Below are 22,129 nucleotides of genomic sequence, written 5' to 3'. Positions count from 1 at the left end.
TGGTATCCCATTCTTAATCCATGGGCCATAACATAGCTGCACCCTTTGCAGCTATAACAGCTTCAACTGTTCTGGGAAGGCTTTCCACAAAGTTTAGGTGAGGTCAGACATTGATGTTGGATGAGAAGGCCTGGCCCGTAGCCTCTGCTTTAGTTTAACCTAAAGGTATTCTGTCAGATTGAGGTTAGGACTCTTTGCAGGCCAGTCAAGTTGTTCTACACCAAACTCACTTATCCATGTCATTATGGACCTTGCTTTGTGCACTGGTGCACAGTCATGTTGGAACATGAAAGGGACCTCCCCATCTGTTCCCACAAAGTTAGAGCACGGAACTTGTCTGAAATCTCTTGGTATGCTGAAAAGTTAATTTCAATCGAAATAAGGGGGCGAGCCCAACACCTGAAAAATAACATCACACCACAATCCCCTTCCAGCAAACTTTTAATTTGGCACAGTGCAGTCAGACAAGTAAGGTTCTTCTGGTAGCCACCAAATCCAGACTCACACAACGGTTTTCGAGGTGGAAAAGCATGATTCGTCACTTTTCAGTTGGTGATGTAAGGCTAGGATGCAGTTGCTCGGCCATGGAAATCCATTCCATGAAGCTCTCTATGCACGGTTCTTGAGGTAATCTGGAGGCCATATGAAGAGGTCTGTAACAATTGACACTGCAGAAAGCTGGTGAAGTCTGGGCACTGTGCGCCACAGCATCCACTGACCCTACTCTGTCATTTTATGTCTTACCACTTTGTAGCTGAGTTGCCGATATTCCCAATCACGTTCACTTTGTTATAATACCACTGACAGTTGACTGTGGAATCTTAGCGAGGAAATTTCACAGCTGGACTTTCACAGGTGGCATCCTATCAGGGTACCACGCTGGAATTCACTGAGATCCTGAGAGTGACCCATTCTTTCATAAATGTTTTTAGAGGCAGTGTGCATGCCTAAGTGCTAGGTTTTATACACCTGTGGCCATGGAAGTGATTTGAACATATGCATTCCATGATTTGAATGGGTGAGTGAATACTTTTGGCAATATGGAGTGCTATATATTATACAACTACACAATACAACTACATACATATATAATTGTACAGATACAGTGTCGTCCATCTTTGGCTCTGCATACATTGATACCTCCACTTTACCTTGTTTTTCAATGGTTAGGACTCTCCCCCACAGAGCAAGTATTATTGGGGTGCTGGAACCTCCTCAACACAGCAGCGAATTATATCGGTAATAGCTTGATAGTGCGTGTTTAGCTGGTACGAATCGATCAGACACAGCAGTGCTACTAGAGCTTTTAATCGCTGCCCACTCTACTGGACACACCCACATTTTTAGTCATCCTTGTACAGCCAAAGTCAGAGACAATAACTCATGTAATTCTTTATGAGTGGTCATTGAATGCGGCCCACAGGCTTTTGGCTTGGATTGGTTGGTGAACTATTCTCAGTCCAGCAGTGACAGGCTTGACATGTTTAAAGCCTACAGCAACTCTGTTGTGTTTGATCCATTTATGCCAGCGCAACAGACTAACACACTACTACCACATCAGTATCACTGCAGTGTTATGTTCAACTACACAAATATTACAAGCTCTGTGAACACAATTTAACGTGTTGACCAAAGAACTTCTCATGATATTTTTACATCCTGTTGTCAACCTAAGTTGGATGCATCTCCAGATACTTGGAATTATTGGTTTGTACAGAGTAGTTCACCTGACGTAGGCATATAGCCATTTCACATGAATGAAAAGATTCATCTCTACTAGGGCTGCAACTAATGATTATTTTGATAATCGATTAATCTGTCGATTATTTTTTTGATTAATCGATTATTAATCGGATTTAAAAAAAAGAAGACAAGCCAAAATTGGTTTCCTGTCTGTTACTAGCATATTCAGGATACCATCAGTGAGAACAGCTGCTTGCTGTGGCGTGCAGATCTTCTTCAAAACATAGTCAGCAATGCTGGGCTGTTTTTATCTGAGGTGAGAGAGAAAGTGTAGATATGAACATACACCTTTTTAAAGTTAATAACTACTGATCTAAAATGCAGACAACAATGCAGGCAAATTGAAATTACATAAATGGATATTGGGTGATGCTGCCATGTGCTGAGAATAAAAGGGAAATTCATCTAACACATATGATCATATATGGTTAAGATATTTAAGATTTTAGAGAACTAAGGTTGTAATTGTATAAGGAACACACACCCTACCATTATTAAAAATTAGTGTTTACATGAAGAATTAACCCAACCGTTACATTAATTTTACTTTATCAATATTTAACACAGTGTATGTAATGTAATATACACTTATAATGTAATATACACTTGGCTGTGATATTCAAACACTAACACGCAATGCCAGTCAGAAATGACCTTGAAAAAGGCTTTAAATATATTATTTTAAAAAATGTTTGGATTTTTTTTTTCAACTCTGAATGTAACTGCCGCCACATTTAAGGTGGAACGGAAAAACTCGCTAAATACAAGAGTGATAAAAATTTACTAAAAATGAGACATCTTGTTTAACTACTCTAGCAGGCTCTAGTGACATTGAGTGAGAGAAAAAATAGAACTTGTCGCTAACGTTAGCTTGACTAAAACTACGGCTTGTTTTGGAACTGCTGGTCGAGCTGACACATTTAAGGTGGAAGAGAAAACTCGGGGGCATGCTAAGGCCTTTTTGTTAAACGCGAGTGTAATATCAATGTACTAAGAAAAAATGTGGTTTAACTACTCTAGCAGGCTCTAGTAACATTGAGTGAGATAAAAACTAGAATTAACTTACTATACTTAATCTCTTTCACACATAGCTCCAACAGTTGTTGTGCCCTGCGAGATCAGCTGTGCACATTTTGCATCTAACGCTGTTCCTTGAAGGCGTTAATGTAAAGTGTTCCCATATTTTTGATGACTTGGGTCGTACATTTTTCTCTCTGCTTGTGCTATCCTCTGCTGTGACCGCCTCTGCCATTTTCAAACACTTCTTCCAGAGTTCGTCACGTGTAGCAACTGTACCTATGTGTATAATAACTTAGACCCAACTAATCGATTATTAAATTAGTTGCAAACTATTTTAACAATCGATTTTAATCGATTAGTTGTTGCAGCCCTAATCTCTACAATTTACTATTGACTACTACAATTTCGAGGCTCAGATCAAGCGTATACAGGAGGTCCTTGGGTTAAGTCAGTCCCGAGTTACCATGTTTCGTGGTTACGACATACATCTCCCATTTACCGTATAAAGCCTTGTTTCGACTTAAATGGTTTTGCATCGTAAATGTCGTAACGCGAACTTCGTGTTTGGTGTGCACGGCGGAAGAATACACGGTTACGCGGCTTGGGACCGAGGTGTTTTTTGATAATTACTGTGTTTAGGATAGGTGTTAGGATAGGATAAGTGCTTACAGTATGTTATTTATGTACAGCATGTACATATGCTCCGACCTACACCGAAAATCACGGATCAATGTCGTAAGACCCCCTGTATCTTACTTTGGACACGAACACATACATTAATTAAATAGGCAATGCTTAGCCTATTTATTTACCAGCTCCTCTTTGGCATTTTTAGTTCCATATTAAATGGTTGAACACCTTGCACTGGCTGATTAAAGCGGTGTCCCGAATCATGCCAAGCATCACTTTATATTCTGTACTATAGAGGAGTTTTTGATAATGGTGCATTTTTATACACTATGTAGTGTGTGGTTTGGGATGAAACAGTTGTTTCAGTTTTAGTTTTTCTCCAAGTTTATTGCTTTAACACAAAAATCAAGACAATTGATGTGTGAGACTGGAGTGTTGTGTCATATTTTATTCTCCCTCATTTGTACAACTCTAAATATTAAAATACACATACAGCAACCTTTACATCAAAAAATTATATTCAATCATGATGGACAATTTTTATTTCAGGTAGCAAGGTATGGTTATTGTGATGAATTTACAGTTAAATTAAAGGTTTTTACAAGTTTTCTACCCCTTTTTTGGGGGGTGAGGGGTGAGGGGTGGGGTGGTGGTGAAAGCAGTAAGTAAATTGCCTGGCCACACCCATCTCTGTCTTTTATACTCCTTCAACCTTCTGTAATTGGTCCAAAAGTCCAAACCATGCAAAACAAAAGTGTTTACACACGGCACGCAAACTAAGCTATGGTTGAGTTTGGTCTGGACTGAGACCACCACTTTGGGTTAGGACCAAAATTTGGTGCTCTGGAGGCACCTTTCACAGCTGTTATTGTTTCATACCAAGCTGGAAACTCCAAAATTCTGGTATGTGTGAAAGCAACCTTAAAATACATGCACCCATATGGTAAGTGGAACTTATAAAAGCAACAAAGAAGAAAAAATAGCTCATTTTAATGTTATGGCTGATAGGTTTACCTCATATCTTACTTATTTAGTTTCAACAATTTACATACATTTGGCCATCATTTTAACTGTCATATATTTTGTTCTTTTTGAACCATGGTAAACATTTAAAATAAGTAAACCCACTGCTGTTTTTTTAATTTTCTGGGTGGTCTGATATGAAAAATGTGCAGCAGGGTTTGGTTCCATGATGCAGTGAGTCAAACTGAACAGGGATCATGATGCAACTAACTGTAAGAGCACAGGGAGTGTGAAAAAACAACAGAGCAAGAGAAGGAGGAGAAATAGAAAGGTTTAATGGGAGTGTATGACTGGCGTGTGTGTGTGTGTGTGTATGACACACCGATGTAAGTCAGTGTTGTGTCAGTGATGCTGGGAAGGTCATCAGGTTTAGTGGTTTTGGTAAAAAATTCACAGAGAGACGGAGGGGAGAAGGAGAGATGAAACCAGACATTCTTTTCTCCTGAAACGGCGACCGCCGATGGCTGCTTTTCGGCTCCAATGTCTGTCTCTCTCTCTCTCTCTCTCTCTCTCTCTCTCTCTCTCTCATTTTTATCCCCCACTGTCTTCTCATTTCGCAATTTTTCTCTCCCTTAGTTTTTGCTTTCTTTTGCCATGGCAGTTTCATTTCCAGTCGGTTTATTTCTTTCTCAGCCTCTTTTCCTCATTCTTTTTTTTCTCTATCTCTGTTCCTCACTTTCTAGATCTAGTTCACTCTCTGTCACTTTGTTCTTTTGCGGTCTTACACCATCTCAATGTCATTTATTCACTCTGCTTGTCCGTTTTTTTGCTTTTCTGATAATTTCTTTGTTCTCTTCTTCTCTGTACGTCTGGTTCTCCTTCATATTCTCTTTTCCTCTCTGTCTTTTCTCTTTTAGTCTCTACTCTTCTACTCTCTCTCTCTCTCTCTCTCTCTCTCTCTGCGGTCCCCACAGTGCAGTGCATTTCCAAAACAAACATGCAGAGAATTCCTCTCCTGAACACTTCACTCCCTCTCCGTGCGAGGGGAAAGAGAGTGGATGGAAAATATAATCTGAGAGAGAGAGGTGGGGAAGACTTTTAAAAGTAGAAGAATATGTCTGGTAAAAGGAGACAGAGAGAGAGAGGTAAAAGGAGACAGAGAGAGAGAGAGAGAGCAAAAGGGGTTGTTGGTTAGAAAATTACATTTGCCAACATTATGCACTGATCAGCCATAAGTTTAAAGCCAGCTCCTTGCTTCTACGTTCATTGTCCATTTTAACAGCTCCTCTTACCATATTAGTGCACTTTGTAGTTTTACAATTGCAGACTGTAGTCTGTCTGTTGTTCTGCACACTTGGTTAGCTCCCTTCCAATAGAATGGACAGAGAGTGGGCCATTTTTGCCGGGCCACCTACCGGGCTGACCTAGAAGAAGCATTTTCACTGACTGACTGACTGACTGACTCCTAATGTCGAAGCGCACAATCGCGAGTAGGAACATTATTTCTCAATCTGCTGTTAGTTCAACCATATTTCACAGAGAGAACTTATTTCACAGAAGGTGGCGCTACTACACCATCTGTTGTTAGTTCTGCCAAATTTCTCATAGCGCTTTTCCACCAATGAGGGAACTATTCCAGTTCATGAACTAAATTTAGAACCATTCGGCATGTTTCCACCGACAAACTGGTTTGTGAACCAGCAAAACTAATTCCCAGCTGGAACCAAAGAAAAAGTAGGTTCTTCAGCGCAAACCATGTATTCGTCTGTGCACGTGAATTACTCTAACCTGTTACATTGAATAAATAAGTCATTGTAATTCTTAAAATCAACAAAATGTTATTTGATTTTATTTGGTGGTAGATCATCTAGTATTTATTTTTAAATAAAATGAACAAGAAAAACACTGATACCGGTGTTATATATTATAAACAAAACTTTGTGCTCCTTTTTTCATTTCTGCATTTATTAGTCCTGCCCTCTATATGAAGCAACAAAGCTTCTCCAGACCTTCCAGTGACAAGGGAATGTATTTTGGGCTTTTCTGTTTTTGAAATGTCAGAAACACCTCTGTGACAATGGCTAATGGCAGTCTGGCTAAACTTGGCTTGACTAGATTTCTTTTTTCTTGTTCAAAGTCTCGAGTAGCAGGGCTGTGTCTTATCCATCCTTACATTTGCAACATATATTAACATGACACTATCATATCAGGGTTAGTGCAATGCTGAGAATAATCCACTCCACACATAATCACCACTCGGTGGTGGTCCTGATCATTGAAGATTAGGGTGAAAGTTGGCTAACAAAGTATGCAGACTAATTAACCATAAGTTCACATACTGTATATAGTAAGTGGATGTGATTAAAGGGACGTTGGTGGAAACAAGAATTGGTTTTAATACTGTGGTGGATCTGTGTCTTAACTCTCTGTCCCCCTACTCTCTCTACTACTCCCTTTTTCCATCATCTGTCTCTTTGTCTAAATCCATGACTATTCCCGTCATGGCTTTTCTAGTATTCTCCTTCACTGTGCATCTTTCCTCTATTACCCTTATGTTTCTTTCATTTTCTTTTATTCCACTACACTCACTCCTCTTTTCTTTTCTTAATGTATTACTCGCAATGTCTTTCTTAGTAACACTATCACTCCTTTCCTTTCTGTCTCCTTATTCCTCTCTCTCTCTCTCTCTCTCTCTCTCTCTCTCTCTCTCTCTCTCTCAGCACTTCAGGCCTGCAGCTGGTTTTGGTTATTGTTTATGAGCTTGGCGTATTTCCCTGCATTTCTTGCGTACACACAAATGCAGGCCGAAAACAAATTGAGTGAATCTGCTGCACACTCAGGAATGTGTGTGTGTGTGTGTGTGTGTGTGTGTGTGTGTGTGTGTATGGATTTGGAGTCAGTGAATCGTGAGTGACGTGTGTAGGACTTGGAGAACAACTGAAATAGTTAGATAGAGGAAAAAGAAAGAGAAAGATATGTAGTTATAGTTAAAGAGTTGAAATACAATCATAGTTCTGTCCTCTGTGGACAGTAATAGTGAAGAACTCAGCTAAATTGTAATTCTACAGTTACACACTCTAGACATCTGTTGCTGTTCATGCTTGGTTATCCTGTCTTCACCCTGTTCTTCATTGGTCAGGACCACCACAGAGCAGGTATTATGTGTGTGGTATATTGCTGACATTGTGGTGTTAGTGTGTGTTGCAGTGCGAGTGGACCAGTCACCTCAAATCTGCTGGAGTTTTTAAACACTGTGTCCACTCACTGACAACTCTCTTGGACACACCTACCTTGTTGGTCCTTGTAGATGTGAAATCAGAGAGAAAGAGTAGACTAACTGGTCATAGACTAGTTTTTGATATAACTAACATAGATTCAGTGGCCAAGTTGCCTGAATATTTTTGGTTGGTGGACCTTTCTCAATCCAGCAGTTTGAACTCCAGCAGCACTTCTGTGCTTGATCCACCCATACCAGCGTAACAGACTACTACCAGGTCAGTGTGATTAGTGTTGATACTACCTGCTTTGTGATGGTTCTGACCATTGAAGGACAGGGTGAAAGGGAACTAGTAAAGTGTGCAGAGCAACAGATTGACTACAAAGTACACCTATATGGTAAGAGGGGCTGATAAAACAGCCAATGATGGTAAAAAAAGAGATAGCTTTAATGTTGTGACTAATCTATTTATATATTAGTAACATTTTTGTTGATGTGTGTACATAACATCTGACCCATAGATATTACAAAAAAACAGGCAACATAAAATATAGTAACTGCTTTTCAGCCCATCACTGTTTATCACTAAAAGCCTCAGGTTCATTTCTACTTTTGTTAGTCTTTTATTCTATAATTGCCTTTGCATTATTGCATTAAAACTTACAATAAAATTACAATGATAAAAAGAGTGAAAAAGATGGTCAATAATAACAATAACACAGTTCTGTAGCATGAAAAAAGGTAACATACACTGTACACTATACGGCCAAAAGACTGAGGACATCAGCTCATATGACAGTTCAGTCTGAAAACATTAGTGAGATCAAATGCTGATGTTGGATGATTAGTTATGGATTACCAGTCCGACTCATCCCAAATGTGTTAGACTGAACTTACCCATACTAAAGAGCACAGCTGCATAGCTTAGTGCTGGGAGGAGTTAAACCCCTCTATCCAATCCTTGGTATTGGGCATGATGAATTTGGGCTCATATTTGGTTATTTTTAGGAGTGTCTACAAACTATATATCTTTGATTTTAACAATGTTAATGATTATGAACCGCACCCCTGAAATGGATTAAGCAGAAAAGAAGAATATGATGATAATGATTATTTCTTCAGATTTAACAACATCAGCTAATTAGATACAACACTTTGTAATCAGTACTATACACTTGCAAATCTTTCAATCAAATGTCGGGTCACTTTTAAGTTGTGAAATCACAGAGGCATCATTTAATGACACTTATTGTTCTTGAACATCATATGTTTGGTTAATGTAGAAAAACAAAAAAGATCAAAGAAAGCACAGATAGGGAACGAGGGCTATAGATTTGCCTTTTCTTTAGGAAGTTGTTGTTTCTTCCTCATCAGTGGCTCATTAGTCAACTCTGTTTTGTGCACAGCCCTCATCCTGTTTTCCATGTGTGTGTGTTTTTATAATAAATGATACTTGAACTCCATGTGGCTTACAGGCGCATCAAGTGCTTTGGAAGAAAGGAGTCACTGCCGGTAAAAGAAAGAAAGAAGGAGGGTGGTAAAGTGAGTACATTACTGCTTTTAAATATGATCTATCAAAATAGAAGCCAAGGCTGAAGGGTTCCCAAAATAGGCTCAGCTGAAGAGTGAGAGGGAGAGAGAGAAGATAAGAGATTTAAATGAACAAGTTCCACAATAAAATGTAAGAAAAAAAATTCATGAGGGAAAATGGAGAAAAGAACAATGTACAAGAAATACAGAGAGACAGCAGAGGAGTGATAGAGGGATGTGAGGTAGACAAGAGATGGATGGAAGGTAAAGGAATAGAGGGATGTGGTATATGCGGTAGAGGAGAGACAGGAATGTAGTAGAGAAGAGGAAAAGTGGAGTAAGGGGTAATGGAGAGGTAAGTTAGGTATATGAGTTATAAGGAAAGGGGTAGAGGAGACGAAATGGGTGGCAGTGGAGAGGTAAAATGGAGAGAGCTATGAAGTAGTGAAGACAGGGATGGGTAGAGATGGAGAAAGGCATTAAATGAATAGTGCAGTAGAGGGAGATTTTCTAACTATTTGTGATTGCTTACAGTTGAAAGCAACTGTGTGATGATATAACAAGCTGGATTATTATAGAGCTGGATAATTAATCAAATTTGACCTTCAGAGTTTCTAATTAACATGCTTCTATATCAATTAAATCTATTTCTCCTCTTCATTTTTTTCGTTTTTCCTTTTAGTATGTCCCTCACATTGTGTTCATGTACTGTCCCCTTAAAGAATCTGCCCCATCCAATCTTCCACATGTTGCTTCCATAGACACTAGATCCAGCGTGTACTAAAGAAAAATGCTGTGTCTGGGATTAGACATGTTTTGACTTTAGTGAATATGACATTGATCATAAAAAAGTGAAATGTAAACTTTCGCAGTCACACAGCTCCAGAGACTTGGAGGTTATGGGTTTGAGTCCTGCTCTGTGTGACTGTGAAGAGTTTGGTGTGTTCTCCCCGTGTCCGTGTGGGTTTCCTCCAGGTGCTCCAGTTTCCTCCAACAGTCCAAAAACACGTTAGCGGGTGGATTGGCGACTCAAAAGTGTCAGAATGTGTGAGCGTGTTGCCCTGTGAAGGACTGGCGCCCCCTTCAGGGTGTATTCCCGCCTTGCACCCAATGATTCCAGGTAGGCTCTGGACCCACCGTGACCCTGAACTAGATAAGCGCCTACAGATAATGAATGAATGTTTCGGAACTTGAAGCACAGTCACATCACCAATTCCATGACTCCCAAAAAAAAGGGGGCTGACAGCATTGGAAAATTATATACCAACTTTAATACTTAAGAATATTTACAGTACAAGCCTTGTCAGTGAACTATTAGAGCAACATAAACAAAATAATAATAAATTAAATACAATCGTGGTAACTTTTTTAATTAATCGTGATGTTGATTGGCACTCATGTGGTCCAGTACTAGTACATAAGCTTTCATTGTTAGCAATATTTGTTAACTAAAGACAATTCAAGTCTTGATTGATGAGCTATATTTGGGATGAGGAAAGAAATTGTGTACATTTAATTTTTCACTTAACTATCCTTAACAGCCTCTGGGCCCTTGGGTCAATGTCATTTTATATGGAGTGATGTTAGACATCTTGTATTGTCCAGTGCCTCTGGCAACAATGCTTCATATTTCAGTCATTTTAAAATGTATGACACAGAACTAATCATTCAACCCAGATTTAGTTGGATTTCCTTTAATGATAATCATTGTGATAGACTGCACGTGATGTCATGACAGTGGTGGTTTCCCATGCTGAACCACTGATGTTATCCCACTGGCTGAAATTTGTCAATATACCATGAAATAAATGTAAAACAGCTGGCGTTAAAATGCAGTTGCTCTAGCTAAAGAGTATCCAATAACAGCGTATAGTGTATGACACCAGGTCAGACCAAGGGGACTACCAGAGTCACTGGCAATGTAAATGTTAATGCATATTATTTAATACAAAAATTTAATTTGGTTGTTTTGATGCTTGTACATTGTATATATACTATATAATTAACTTGTGTATTTAAATAATAATAATAATAATAAAAAGTTGCATGAGCTTAGTGACCAGATTTAGTGACCCCCTTAGTGACCCCCTTTAATTTTACACCCCCTGCTGCTGCTATATTACTTTAACTACGCTAAGAGTTGTGTTAGATTTAGAGGGCAAGCACCAAAGCTTTTATATTCTTCAAGCAACAATAAAAAGCTGTTGGAAAGTTTTCTTCTGGAGCGGTAAAGGATCGGTCACTTTAGGGTGTGTGTGCGTGTGGGAGAGTTGATGCATAGGAGCAGAGGGAGGCAAGAAAGAAGGGGAAAATAACTGGCAAAAACACAGAGGAATGAGAAGGGAGGGGAAGAAAGAGTGCAGGGAGGAGAGGAGGAGTGTGCGTGAGTGTGTTGTGTGCGTTTTTGGCCAGCTGCCCATGTTTGGGGGTGGTGGGTGGGCAGAAAACGAAAGAGGTGAGGAGAGAGGGAGAGAGAAGGGAAAGAGAGAGAGAGAGTTACCAGGGAGGAGCGAGAATAAGCTGAATGTCTGCGTTCCTGAACTGAGGGGAGTTTCCTCTGAGTGTGTGTGCTGAAGTGTTTCTTAATGATTGTGTCATATGATACGGATGGGAAAGAAACTGTACCAATGCAAGACCAGAGCAAAATGAACAAAACGATAACAACAAAGACATTCATTTAGACATTCTATTAAGAAGCTTAGGCGCCAGAATGTAACTGCTGCACCATTTAAAGTGGACTGGTGCCAGAATGCAACTGTTGCACTATTTAAGGTGGAACAGGAAATTCAAATAGAAGCTTGAATGCCAGAATGTGAACTGTTGCACCTTTAAGGGGCGCTGCCAGTTCTATTAAGAAGCTAAGCAGCCTGTGTCTATTTATTGTTTTTGGGGTTTTTTACGTCTCTGTTTGTACGTCTTGGTTTTCAACCAAATTTCATCCTGAATTTCTGACTTATTTTTCCAAGAATATACTTTTCATTGCATTACTACAATAAAATGTAAAGAAGGACTAATGCACTCTATGACCTGCAGATATACGGACACTCTGTGGACATAGGCCAGACGCCCACACAACTGTACCTCGTCAGCAGTGTGTGCATGCATGATGGAATATGTAACTATGCATGTGTGTGTGAGAGAGAGTGTCTGTGCGTGTGTATGGAAGGGGGCTTTTGACTCGTCTAGCAGAAAGAAATGTAAATGACTTACAGTTGCTGAATTAAATTTAGAACCCCCTTTCCAGCTGTTTGCGTGAGGCAGAATGAAGGAGAGGCTATTTGCAAATATGTGTATGTGTGCAGGACCAAGAGAAGGAATTTCCTATTACCACTAATCTGTATTATTTCTTTACTTTTCATTGGTTGTAGCTGTGTTGGCCTTGAGACGCAGCCATGCTGTCCCTGGATGAGCCACTGGACTTGAAGATTTCTCCGAACCGTGACAGAGGGCTCAGAACATCCATCTGTGCCCCGCTACGATTTGCCCGAACACATGTACTACGGTCAACACACAGCTACGACTCAGGTCAGCACAAACAAAAAAAGGACTGTCAAAATATCAGAAATATCAACCTTTTCTGATCATGGACCTTTTTTTTTTGCAAGTTATATCTTTTCAGTGAGAGAAAATCACCAGAAAAATTATTTAACAGAAAAAATATACAGAAGCCTCAACATATATGTATTTTATGTGTCTAGCCTTCATCAGTTTACACTCTTTTCAAGAGGCTTTTAAGTTCATTCTCAGATGTTGAAGTCAGGTTGTGGAATGTTCTGAAAATACCAGTAGCTTCTTTGTTTCTTCTGAAATGTTCTTCATTTTTTGTCTATTCAGATTGTCAGTGCCAAGGCAGAGTGAAGTTTTTTTTTCTGTCAGAAAATGAGCTTTAAGTATGGTTTATTTGACAGGGAGAGTTATCCTGGTTGACCTGGTCTTGCACATTTTCTAGAATATCTCTTTCACATACTTTTTTCTTTAGATTTTCCTCTTGCAAGTGGATTGATATTTAGCCATTTTAGATACATATGAGGAAATGTAAATGCTGCTTGTGTGAATATGAAGTCTCTTTGCGGAGAATAAAATAACGGGTTTTAACTCAATGGACTAATTTCAGATAGATGGAAGAATTAATGTAATTATAGGGTGCACAAAATAAAGAGCGGAAAAATTCAATATTTTTGCATGTGCTATTATTCATTGTGTTCATCCGACACTGAAAATATCCAATAAAGCACATAAAATAAATTTTGGGCCAGATTTACAACATATTAAGTACTGAATTAAGTTAATATTGACTTAAATTTAAAAAATAAAATGGAATTAAATAGAACGCTTAATAGTTTCAAGTGGTAAAATTAAAGAAATTATAATTCAGGGTTGTTTCTTGTGTGTTTTTAGATAAAGATGTTCTGGATTCACGCCCTGCCTCAAAACTGGACCTCAGTCTGTCCCCCTCGTCACCTCCCTCTCCCCCCTCCCCTCCACACTCCAGCTCTAGCTGCAGCCCACCGACGCCTCCTTTGGGCAGAGTAAGCTACAGCATGCACCTATCTCACTGGCCAAGAACACACAGAATACAATGCATAACTCTTAGTTTTGCACAGAACTGTATGAAGAAATAAATCCTTATTTGGAATCTGATTTTTTTTTCTCATTAAATTTCAGAACACATTTTATGATGAAATGACACTTTTTGTGCAGTGTATTTCAGTTCTGTAAACCTGAATGTGGCATAGCTTACTATATGATGTTGATTGAACAATAGTGAGCACACACAATGGGAAGCTCTGGAGCAACAGCACATGTATCCTTGTATCCAAGAATCTGCTTGAATATACTTGCTTCATGTGTCATAGTGTATAACAGCCACCATTTGAGGTCATATTACCCATAAACATGCAAATCAAACAAAAACTGGGAAGTTACATTAATTAGTTTCTTTCTTTTGACTTATTGAGTCTTTCAATATTTTCATCACTTTTTGGAAATTTTATGTTCTCACTAAAGTTAGAGAAATATATATGAGAAACACTTACACATTTATCCACATCACATGTGTAAGCAGAGCCCTGTTTTTCCCAACTGTGTCATTCAGTAAAGATTAGTTTGGGCTCTCTACCAAATAGCACAGTATTCTGTACATACAGTGGTGTGAAAAAGTGTTTGCCCCCTTCATGATTTCTTTTTTTTTTTGCATGTTTGTCACTCTTAAATGTTCCAGATCAAACAAATTAAAATTAGTCAAAGTCAACACAAAATGCAGTTTTTAAATGAAGGTTTTTATTAAGGGCAAAAAATCCAAACCTACATGGCTCTGTGTGAAAAAGTGTTTGCCCCCTAGACCTAATAACTGGATGAACCACCCTTAGCAGCAGCAACTGCAGTAACTTGCAATGAGTCTTTCACAGCACTGTGGAGGAATTTTGGCCCACTCATCTTTGCAGAATTGTTGTAATTTAGCCACATCGGAGGGATTTCGAGCATGAGGTCATGCCACAGCATCTCAATAGGATTCAGGTCAAGACTTTGACTAGGCCACTCCTTTACTTTGTTTTTCTTCAGCCATTGAGGAGGTGGACTTGCTGTGTTTTGGATCATTGTCCTGCTGCAGAACCAAGTTCATTTCAGCTTGAGGTCACGAATAGATTGCTGGATATTCTCTTTCAGGATTTTTTGGTAGACAGCAGAAATCATGGTTCCATTTATCACAACAAGTCTTCCAGGTCCTGAAGCAGCAAAACAGCCCCAGATCATCAAACACCACCACCATAATTTTACTGTAGGTATGACGTTCTTTTTCTGAAAAGCAGTGTTACTTTTACGCCAGATGTAATAGGACACATCTTCCAAAAAGTTAGATTTTTGCCTCATCAGCCCACAGAGTATGTTCTCAAAAGTCTTGAGGATCATCAAGAAGTTTTCTGGCAAAATTGAGACAAGCCTTAATGTTCTTTTTGCTCAGCAGTTGTTTTTGTCTTGGCACTCTGCCATGGAGAACATATTTGCCCACTCTCTTTCTTATGGTGGAGTCATGAACGCTAGTGAGGCAAGTGAGGCCAAGTGAGGCCTGCAGGTCTTTGGATGTTATTGTGGGGTCTTTTGTGATCTCTTGGATCGCTGCGCTCTTGGGGTAATTTGCTCTCACTGTGGTTCGCTTAAGTCCAAAAATTTTGGACATTATAACAAAAATGGCTTTATAACTAGACTGATGGATCTCAATTTCTTTCTTTCTTTCTTTCTTTCTTTCTTTCTTTCTTTCTTTCTTTCTCATTTGTTCCTGAATTTCTTTGGATCTTGCACAATGTCTAGCTTTTGGTCTACTTTGCTTTGTCAGGCAGGTCCTATTTAAGTGATTTCTTGATTGAGAACAGGTGTGGTAGTAATCAGGCCTGGGTGTGGCTAGAGAAATTGAACTCAGGTGTGACAAACACTTTCACACAGGACCATGTAGGTTTGAATTTTTTTTTCCCTTAATAATAAAAACCTTCATTTAAAAACTGCATTTTGTGTTTATTTGTGTTTTCTTTGACTAATATTTAAATTTGTTTGATGATCTGAAACATTTTAAAGTGACAATCTTTTTCACCCCACTGTAGCTAACTTAACAGATAATACTAAAACCTAAAAACTAATACTAAAAACTAAGAATACTATACCTTGACAGAACTTTGTGAATACAGAAAACATTAATTCATTGTCTTGATTTTGGCATGTAAATGTCACTAATCATCTCATATTTTCAAACAAACTTGCTTCAATTTGAAGCCAAAGCCAAGCGAATTTAAACATACTGTTTAAACATACAGCCATAAAATCTTATCTTCCAAGAAACAATTACAGAGTGCAGGATCAGTGTGAACAATTTTTTTGTCCTGCAAACATGGTTAGAAAATGAGACAAAAGAACACGTGGCTTACCTGCTGAAACATGCTTATGTATGAATAACTTGCAGATTCAGTCACAAGAGGAGAGAAATGCATTGGAGGCTAGATTGCTAACAGTTTTCTATTAAATTATATTACGAATATGGTAATATGGCTAATATAAAATAATGGCATTGTCCTCTGCATTACAAAACACAATGGAATCCCTGTTCACCTGACACAAATAGATGATGGGCTTCTGTGTTTTTAAATGCTGGGAGGACTGCACCAGTGCTGAGAGAGGAGATGTGTATGAGAAAAATTGATAATTTTTCAGATCTATTTATTTTAATGCTGTGCTGCAAAGAAGAACCCCAAAAAAGGTGACCACATCAAGAAAATCTTGTGACTGAAATGCAAGAATGAAGCTTCCTGAACTCTGAATGAACTCTGGAGCAATGGAACTTTGTTCTTTGGAATGACAGCTCATCCGATACTTTTGGGATGATTTAAAATGAATGACCAGTCCCAGCAACTTAACTCAACAATGCATTTATAAATACAGGGGTAAGACAATGAAACTGAAACACCTGTCATTTTAGTGTGGGAGGTTTCATGGCTAAATTGGACCAGCCTGGTGGCCAATTTTCATTAATTGCACATTGCAGCAGTAAGACCATGTGCATCCAATAGTTCAAACATTCTGAAGGTGGTGCCGTGTATCAGGATGACAATGCACCAACACACACAGCAGGACTGGTGAAAGATTGGTTTGATGAACATGAAAGTGAAGTTGAACATCTCCCATGGCCTGCACAGTCACCAGATCTAAATATTATTGAGCCACTTTGGGGTGTTTTGGAGGAGCGAGTCAGGAAACGTTTTCCTCCACCAGCATCACATAGTGACCTGGCCACTATCCTGCAAGAATGGCTTAAAATCCCTCTGACCACTGTGCAGGACTTGTATATGTCATTACCAAGACGAATTGACGCTGTTTGGCTGCAAAAGGAGGTCCTTCACCATACTAATAAATAATTGTGGTCTAAAACCAGGTGTTTCAGTTTCATTGTCCAACCCCTGTAGAATGCCATCATATCCTCATGGCAATGCACTGCAAAAAATGAAATCTAAAAGTTCAGTGTGAATATGCATCCATTTAAGAATATATTTGGGAGCAGGTGTCTACAGATGTTTTGTATAGCATTTAAAACTTTTATTTTTATGGGCTATATATACCCAGATATTTCATACTGATAAACAGCTACTACATTTGCCCTTCTTGCCTCAGCCAGCCAAGCATTGTGCAATGAAATTACAGAGTTGATCTCTATCAGAGTTTGTCTATCAAGAACAGAGTTTGTAAAAGAGAATATGCTGCAGCTGTATTGTACACTTTCAGAAAAAGGAATGGTAGTGGTACATTATTGGTCACTTTAGGTACAAGCAGCGTAAATGTACAACAGTGGTTTTAGAGTCCAGTTGTGTTTCTTCTTCAGGAAGAGAGGGGAATATTTATAATCTTTCATTACAGATCTGTGTAAAATAGAAGAGCATAGGTCTTAGAGACAAAGTGGGGTGTATGAAACCAATATAACTTAAAAATGTACAAATATTGTGGCACGGTGGCTTGGTGGTTAGCACGTTCGCCTCCCAGCGCTGGGATCTTGGGTTCAAGTCCCATCTGGGTGGAGTTTCCATGTTCTCCCCGTGTCTGCGTGGGTTTCCTCCGGGGGCTCCGGTTTCCTCCCACAGTCCAAAAACATGGAGGGTAGGTGAATTGGCTTCTCTAATAACTGTCCTGGTGTGTGAATGAATGTCTGTATGTGTGAGCCCAGATATGGATTGGCGCTCTGTCCTTGGTTAAACCCTAGTGCCCGATGCAGTCCTCCAGGTGGATGGTCGTTTCTGGTTGAGAGTACGCTGTGCGCGTTTGGCTGCCGCTTCTCGCCAGTGTGTGTGAATTGAGCGTTCTGAGCAGTGTAGATTGTAAAGCGTCCTTGGGTGTCTAGAAAGGCGCTATATAAGTGTAACGATAATAATAATAATAATAATATTGTAGAATATAGTACATTTATGTTCCCTAATCAAAGGTACTGAAAATGTACATTTATGTTCCCTAATTAAAGTTTTAATGAATACATCAGACATATTTAACTTGCATATTTATCATAATAATGAAATTCAACTGTGTATCAAAATTATGGCCCCTGGAACATAATTTAACCCTACGTTTTCTTGGTTTATATGCTGTAAAAATGCTTTTCTTACATTGTGATGTAACAGTAGTGTTAAAAAAATTATTTCATGTCACACTGTACAAGATGCTGCAGCTGAAAACGTAGTGTCCCATGTGCTGAAGTCTGGTGATAAATGCACATTCTTGTGCAAATTTCTGATGCTAATTTCGTTGCCTATGACATTGAACTCATAACACATATCTCACAGTGTAACCCATCAAAGAAAATATTTTATGCAAAATTACATTGCAGAAACAAATCTAAAATCAGTCTAACCTTTCCTCTCACAAACAGGACACAGAGACCGCAAGTTATCAAGAAGGTGGAGCTTCTCCTCCAAGTTTTCAGTTCTTTCTCCCAGTTAGTTCAGGGGCAGGGCTCCGTCTGCCTGGTTCCATGATGACTGGTCAGTGTCGTGACAGACGGGATTCTCCTGAACTGGGGGATGAACAGCTCGCTTGCCGCTGGCAAAAGGTGAGGGTTATTTTGGTCTTGAGAATTATTTAGATCAGTCTTTGAGGATACTCACCTCACAATTGTGTTCCTGCCAGTCTGAGATTTATAATATAATGGCATACAGTCAGCGGCAATTTTCATACTTTACATGCACGGTTTGACCCAAACCTTATATGATAAATTCTAAATTTACAGACAAATAAAATAACATATTCCATATTAATATAGTTCTAAATAAGTTTGGATCATTTGTATTGACCCATTCATGATGAAACATTGAAAAAGGAATGTCAGGGTGCCATTTTCAAATTATGTAGTAATAATAATAGTAATGCTAAATGGACATACAAGTTTTTGTTCTGACAGCTGAACTATTGTAAACTACATGCTACATCCTACATTACATTGCAATATAAAGGATGTAACAATTACCAGCATGTACCATGTCACATAACCTAGAATGTTATGTCCTTCAAAAATTAAAGCATTACATTTCAAATCCTATTTCCAGAAAACATATTATTATATAATATTCAGAAAATATTTTGGATATTTACTTGTGAAATGTATGCAAGTTTTAGTTGCTTCTCTTCTGCAAAAAAAGGAGTCTGAAAGAAGAACTTGGGTAAATGAATAGCAAACTTTTATTGCAGTGTTTTCTAATTGGAGTTAGAAACCATTTTATCCCATTCCCTATGCCTCTGCATTTTCTGTTGTGCAGTGCCACCTGCTGTTCGAGTGTTTGCAGGACCTGGTAGATCATGTGACTGAGTCCCATGTAAAGCCTGAGAGGAGCTCTGGTTACTGCTGCCATTGGGAGGGGTGCGCGCGCAAAGGACGTGGTTTCAATGCCAGGTGAACCTCTGCTGCTCTGAAATTGTGTTATTCCAAAGAGGTTTTCTTTATATATATATATATAATAGTTTTTTTTTCCTTTGTGTATGTTTCAGGTTTCTTTAGGTTTATTTTCAATTTCATTCCTATTCATAATTTAAACATTTGTATTGTATTGTAGGAATTTTTATTTGTGCATCACAAGAATAAATATTTTTTCTAAAATACTTCTCACCACAACCCTAAACAGGATAAGAGGTTACAGACAATGAACAAATTAATTAATTAAATACTTCTCTTGTATAACAATGTTTTCCACAGATGACAGATGATACTGAGTGTGAAAGAAAGGAGGTGCTAGTTTTCTGTTATTTGAACTGTGCATTATTAGGAAATGCCTTTAATTTGCTTTGCCTACATTTTGGACAAAGCGTATGTATAGACTCAAAAATGCTAAGCCGCTTAATACATGGATGCTTCAATTCAGTTTGGAAAAATCCAAAATAATACTGAGGTATTTACGTCAGCCCCATGAAGTAACATCATAGTATTGAATTTCTTTCTCCCAGCCTTGTGTAAGGTTTTCTATTCAACTAAACATTTCATCCTTATCTAACCAAGTTCACATATTTTGTGCTATTGTCATAATTTTTTATGGCATACTCTTATGCAGGGTCACAGTGGGTCAGGGGCCTAACTAGAGGCAGAAACACACCCTGGAGAGGGCGCCAATTCATCACAGGGCACCACTCACACATTTTGAACAGCCAGTCCACCTACCAACACGTGTTTATGGATTATGGGAAGAAACCAGAGCAACCAAAGAAAACGTAGAAATGTGGGGAGAACACACCAAACTGCTCATGCACACACACTAACGCAGGGCAGAGTTTCAACCCACAACCCCAGTACATTGGCGCTGTGTGACAGCAACACATGCCTTTATGTCAGATTTCATGGGTTTCTAACATTTAACTGAAAAATCAAATGACAGGAGAAGCCAGAGAAGCAGGACACATCATTCTCCATATTATGTTCAAATGATTCACCTGTTGTTACTGTTGTACTGTCTTAAACTGAAGCAGAACTGAACGGTTACAGAATTTTACCGTTTCCAGATTTTTGCACATCTCGGTTATTTTCTTGTTCAAACACCTGATTCAACCCTGCTCTTAATGTGTCATTCTCCTTGAGGTTTATTTGTTATGTTTGAGCTGAGAAATGATCAGCTACTAGACTTTGGACCTCCATTCCCTACACCTGGTCTAAAGCTTAAGTCTGAATTTGTACTTACTCTATTGCAGTTGTGGCACAGTGTCATGTGGTATGTATTGTGTGACAGCTCCAGGGACCTGGAGGTTGTGGGTTCAAGTCCCGCTCCGGGTGACTGTGAGGAGGTTGGTGTGTTCTCCCTGTGGGTTTCCTCCGGGTGCTTCAGTTTCCTCCCACTGTCCAAAAAAACAAAAACAAACACAAACAAACATGTTGCTATGTGGATTGGTGACTCTAAAGTGTCCCTAGGTGTGAGTCAGTGTGTGTCGTCCTGTGTAGGACTGGCGCTTCCTCCAGGGTGTGATCCTGCCTTGCACCCAGTGATTCTGGGTATGCTCCAGACGCACTTCAACCCTGATAAGCACTTACAGACAATTAATAAATTAATGTTTTGTAATTAGACTCTCATGTGCAGTCCATAGGAGAATGAATTCTCTTTGAGAGTCTTTGAATTTTTTCATGACCTAATTATGCTGGCTATGCATTTCTCTACAATAAAAAAGAAAAATAAGGCACATATGGTGTTAAAAATAATGGCTAAATGGTGAAAAGATTAATTATGAGAATAAATTTTTATTTTGGGATATTTTAATTTTGTTTATTATTATTTTTTAGAATTTTGATTAGATTCATGTCTTGTTTCACTGAACTGAACATTTTTATCTTTCACCAGTTTTCTACACATCACTCTAAAATATAACTGGTTAGGTTGAAACCAGACAAAAGTTTGCAGCATTCATTTCATAATGTGTGTGTATAGCGTTAGCTAGCTAATATTAGAAAATGTTAGACTGAAATTTATTTCAGAGGAGTTTTGCAGAGAGAAATTCATAAAACGTGACTTAAAAATGAAACTGCTGTTTAGAGTTTTTGCATTTGCAATGTTTTAAAAAAATAACACATTCTGTAAATTTACTCTGTAAAAGGCCACTAGGCAAAATATGTTCTACCCATGTTTGCATCAGTCTGTCATAACAAGCAGTGGATGTGGTAAAGACAACTATGAAGACATCTCTGTAAGGCATTGTTAATATTGTAAATCTCCTATCAGATGTATATACTCTTCAAAGAATGTCAGGAACTTCACTTATTCGTCCTTGATTTAGATGCGAGTGTGGGTGTGTGTGGGGTGGGTGTATTTGTGTATAAGATTATACTGTATACCTCTTTTGAGCAGGTACAAGATGTTGATCCACATCCGCACACACACTAACGAGAAACCACACCAGTGTGGCATCTGCAGCAAAAGCTTCTCTCGGCTTGAGAACCTCAAAATACACACCCGCTCTCACACAGGTGAGACACAGTTTACATCCACAGACACAAATGCGTCTAAACGGGCTAGGGATATTTGGGCTAAC

General features: G+C 38.8%; 2 protein-coding genes across 5 annotated transcripts in view; one reads left to right on the top strand and one right to left on the bottom strand.

Moving 5' to 3' along the window:
• Positions 1-16,466, bottom strand: part of LOC136678870 (sarcalumenin-like) — a 37,643-nt gene extending 21,177 nt beyond the window's left edge. Inside the window, exon 1 of the mRNA XM_066657041.1 lies at positions 16,021-16,466. The gene's annotated coding sequence lies outside the window, so the exon portion shown is untranslated. The remainder of the gene's footprint in view (positions 1-16,020) is intronic.
• The window catches only part of LOC136678871 (zinc finger protein GLIS2-like), a 30,651-nt gene that overhangs the window by 2,108 nt on the left and 6,414 nt on the right, over positions 1-22,129 (top strand). For 2 of the 4 annotated variants that reach the window (XR_010796501.1, XM_066657042.1), the window contains exons 2-7: positions 9,049-9,115; positions 12,472-12,628; positions 13,502-13,632; positions 18,501-18,680; positions 19,384-19,517; positions 21,946-22,064. Coding sequence is in view for 3 of the 4 variants with exons in the window: in XM_066657042.1 (XP_066513139.1) it covers positions 12,496-12,628; positions 13,502-13,632; positions 18,501-18,680; positions 19,384-19,517; positions 21,946-22,064 (697 nt within the window). In the remaining variant the exon portion in view is untranslated. Of the gene's footprint in view, positions 1-9,048; positions 9,116-9,980; positions 10,224-12,471; positions 12,629-13,501; positions 13,633-18,500; positions 18,681-19,383; positions 19,518-21,945; positions 22,065-22,129 lie in introns of those variants that run through there. The other 2 variants (XM_066657044.1, XM_066657043.1) reach the window with 2 other exon arrangements.

This window comes from Hoplias malabaricus, chromosome Y (assembly GCF_029633855.1).
Source record: "Hoplias malabaricus isolate fHopMal1 chromosome Y, fHopMal1.hap1, whole genome shotgun sequence".
Taxonomy (NCBI): domain Eukaryota; kingdom Metazoa; phylum Chordata; class Actinopteri; order Characiformes; family Erythrinidae; genus Hoplias; species Hoplias malabaricus.
This window is presented reverse-complemented; position numbering and strand designations above follow the sequence as displayed.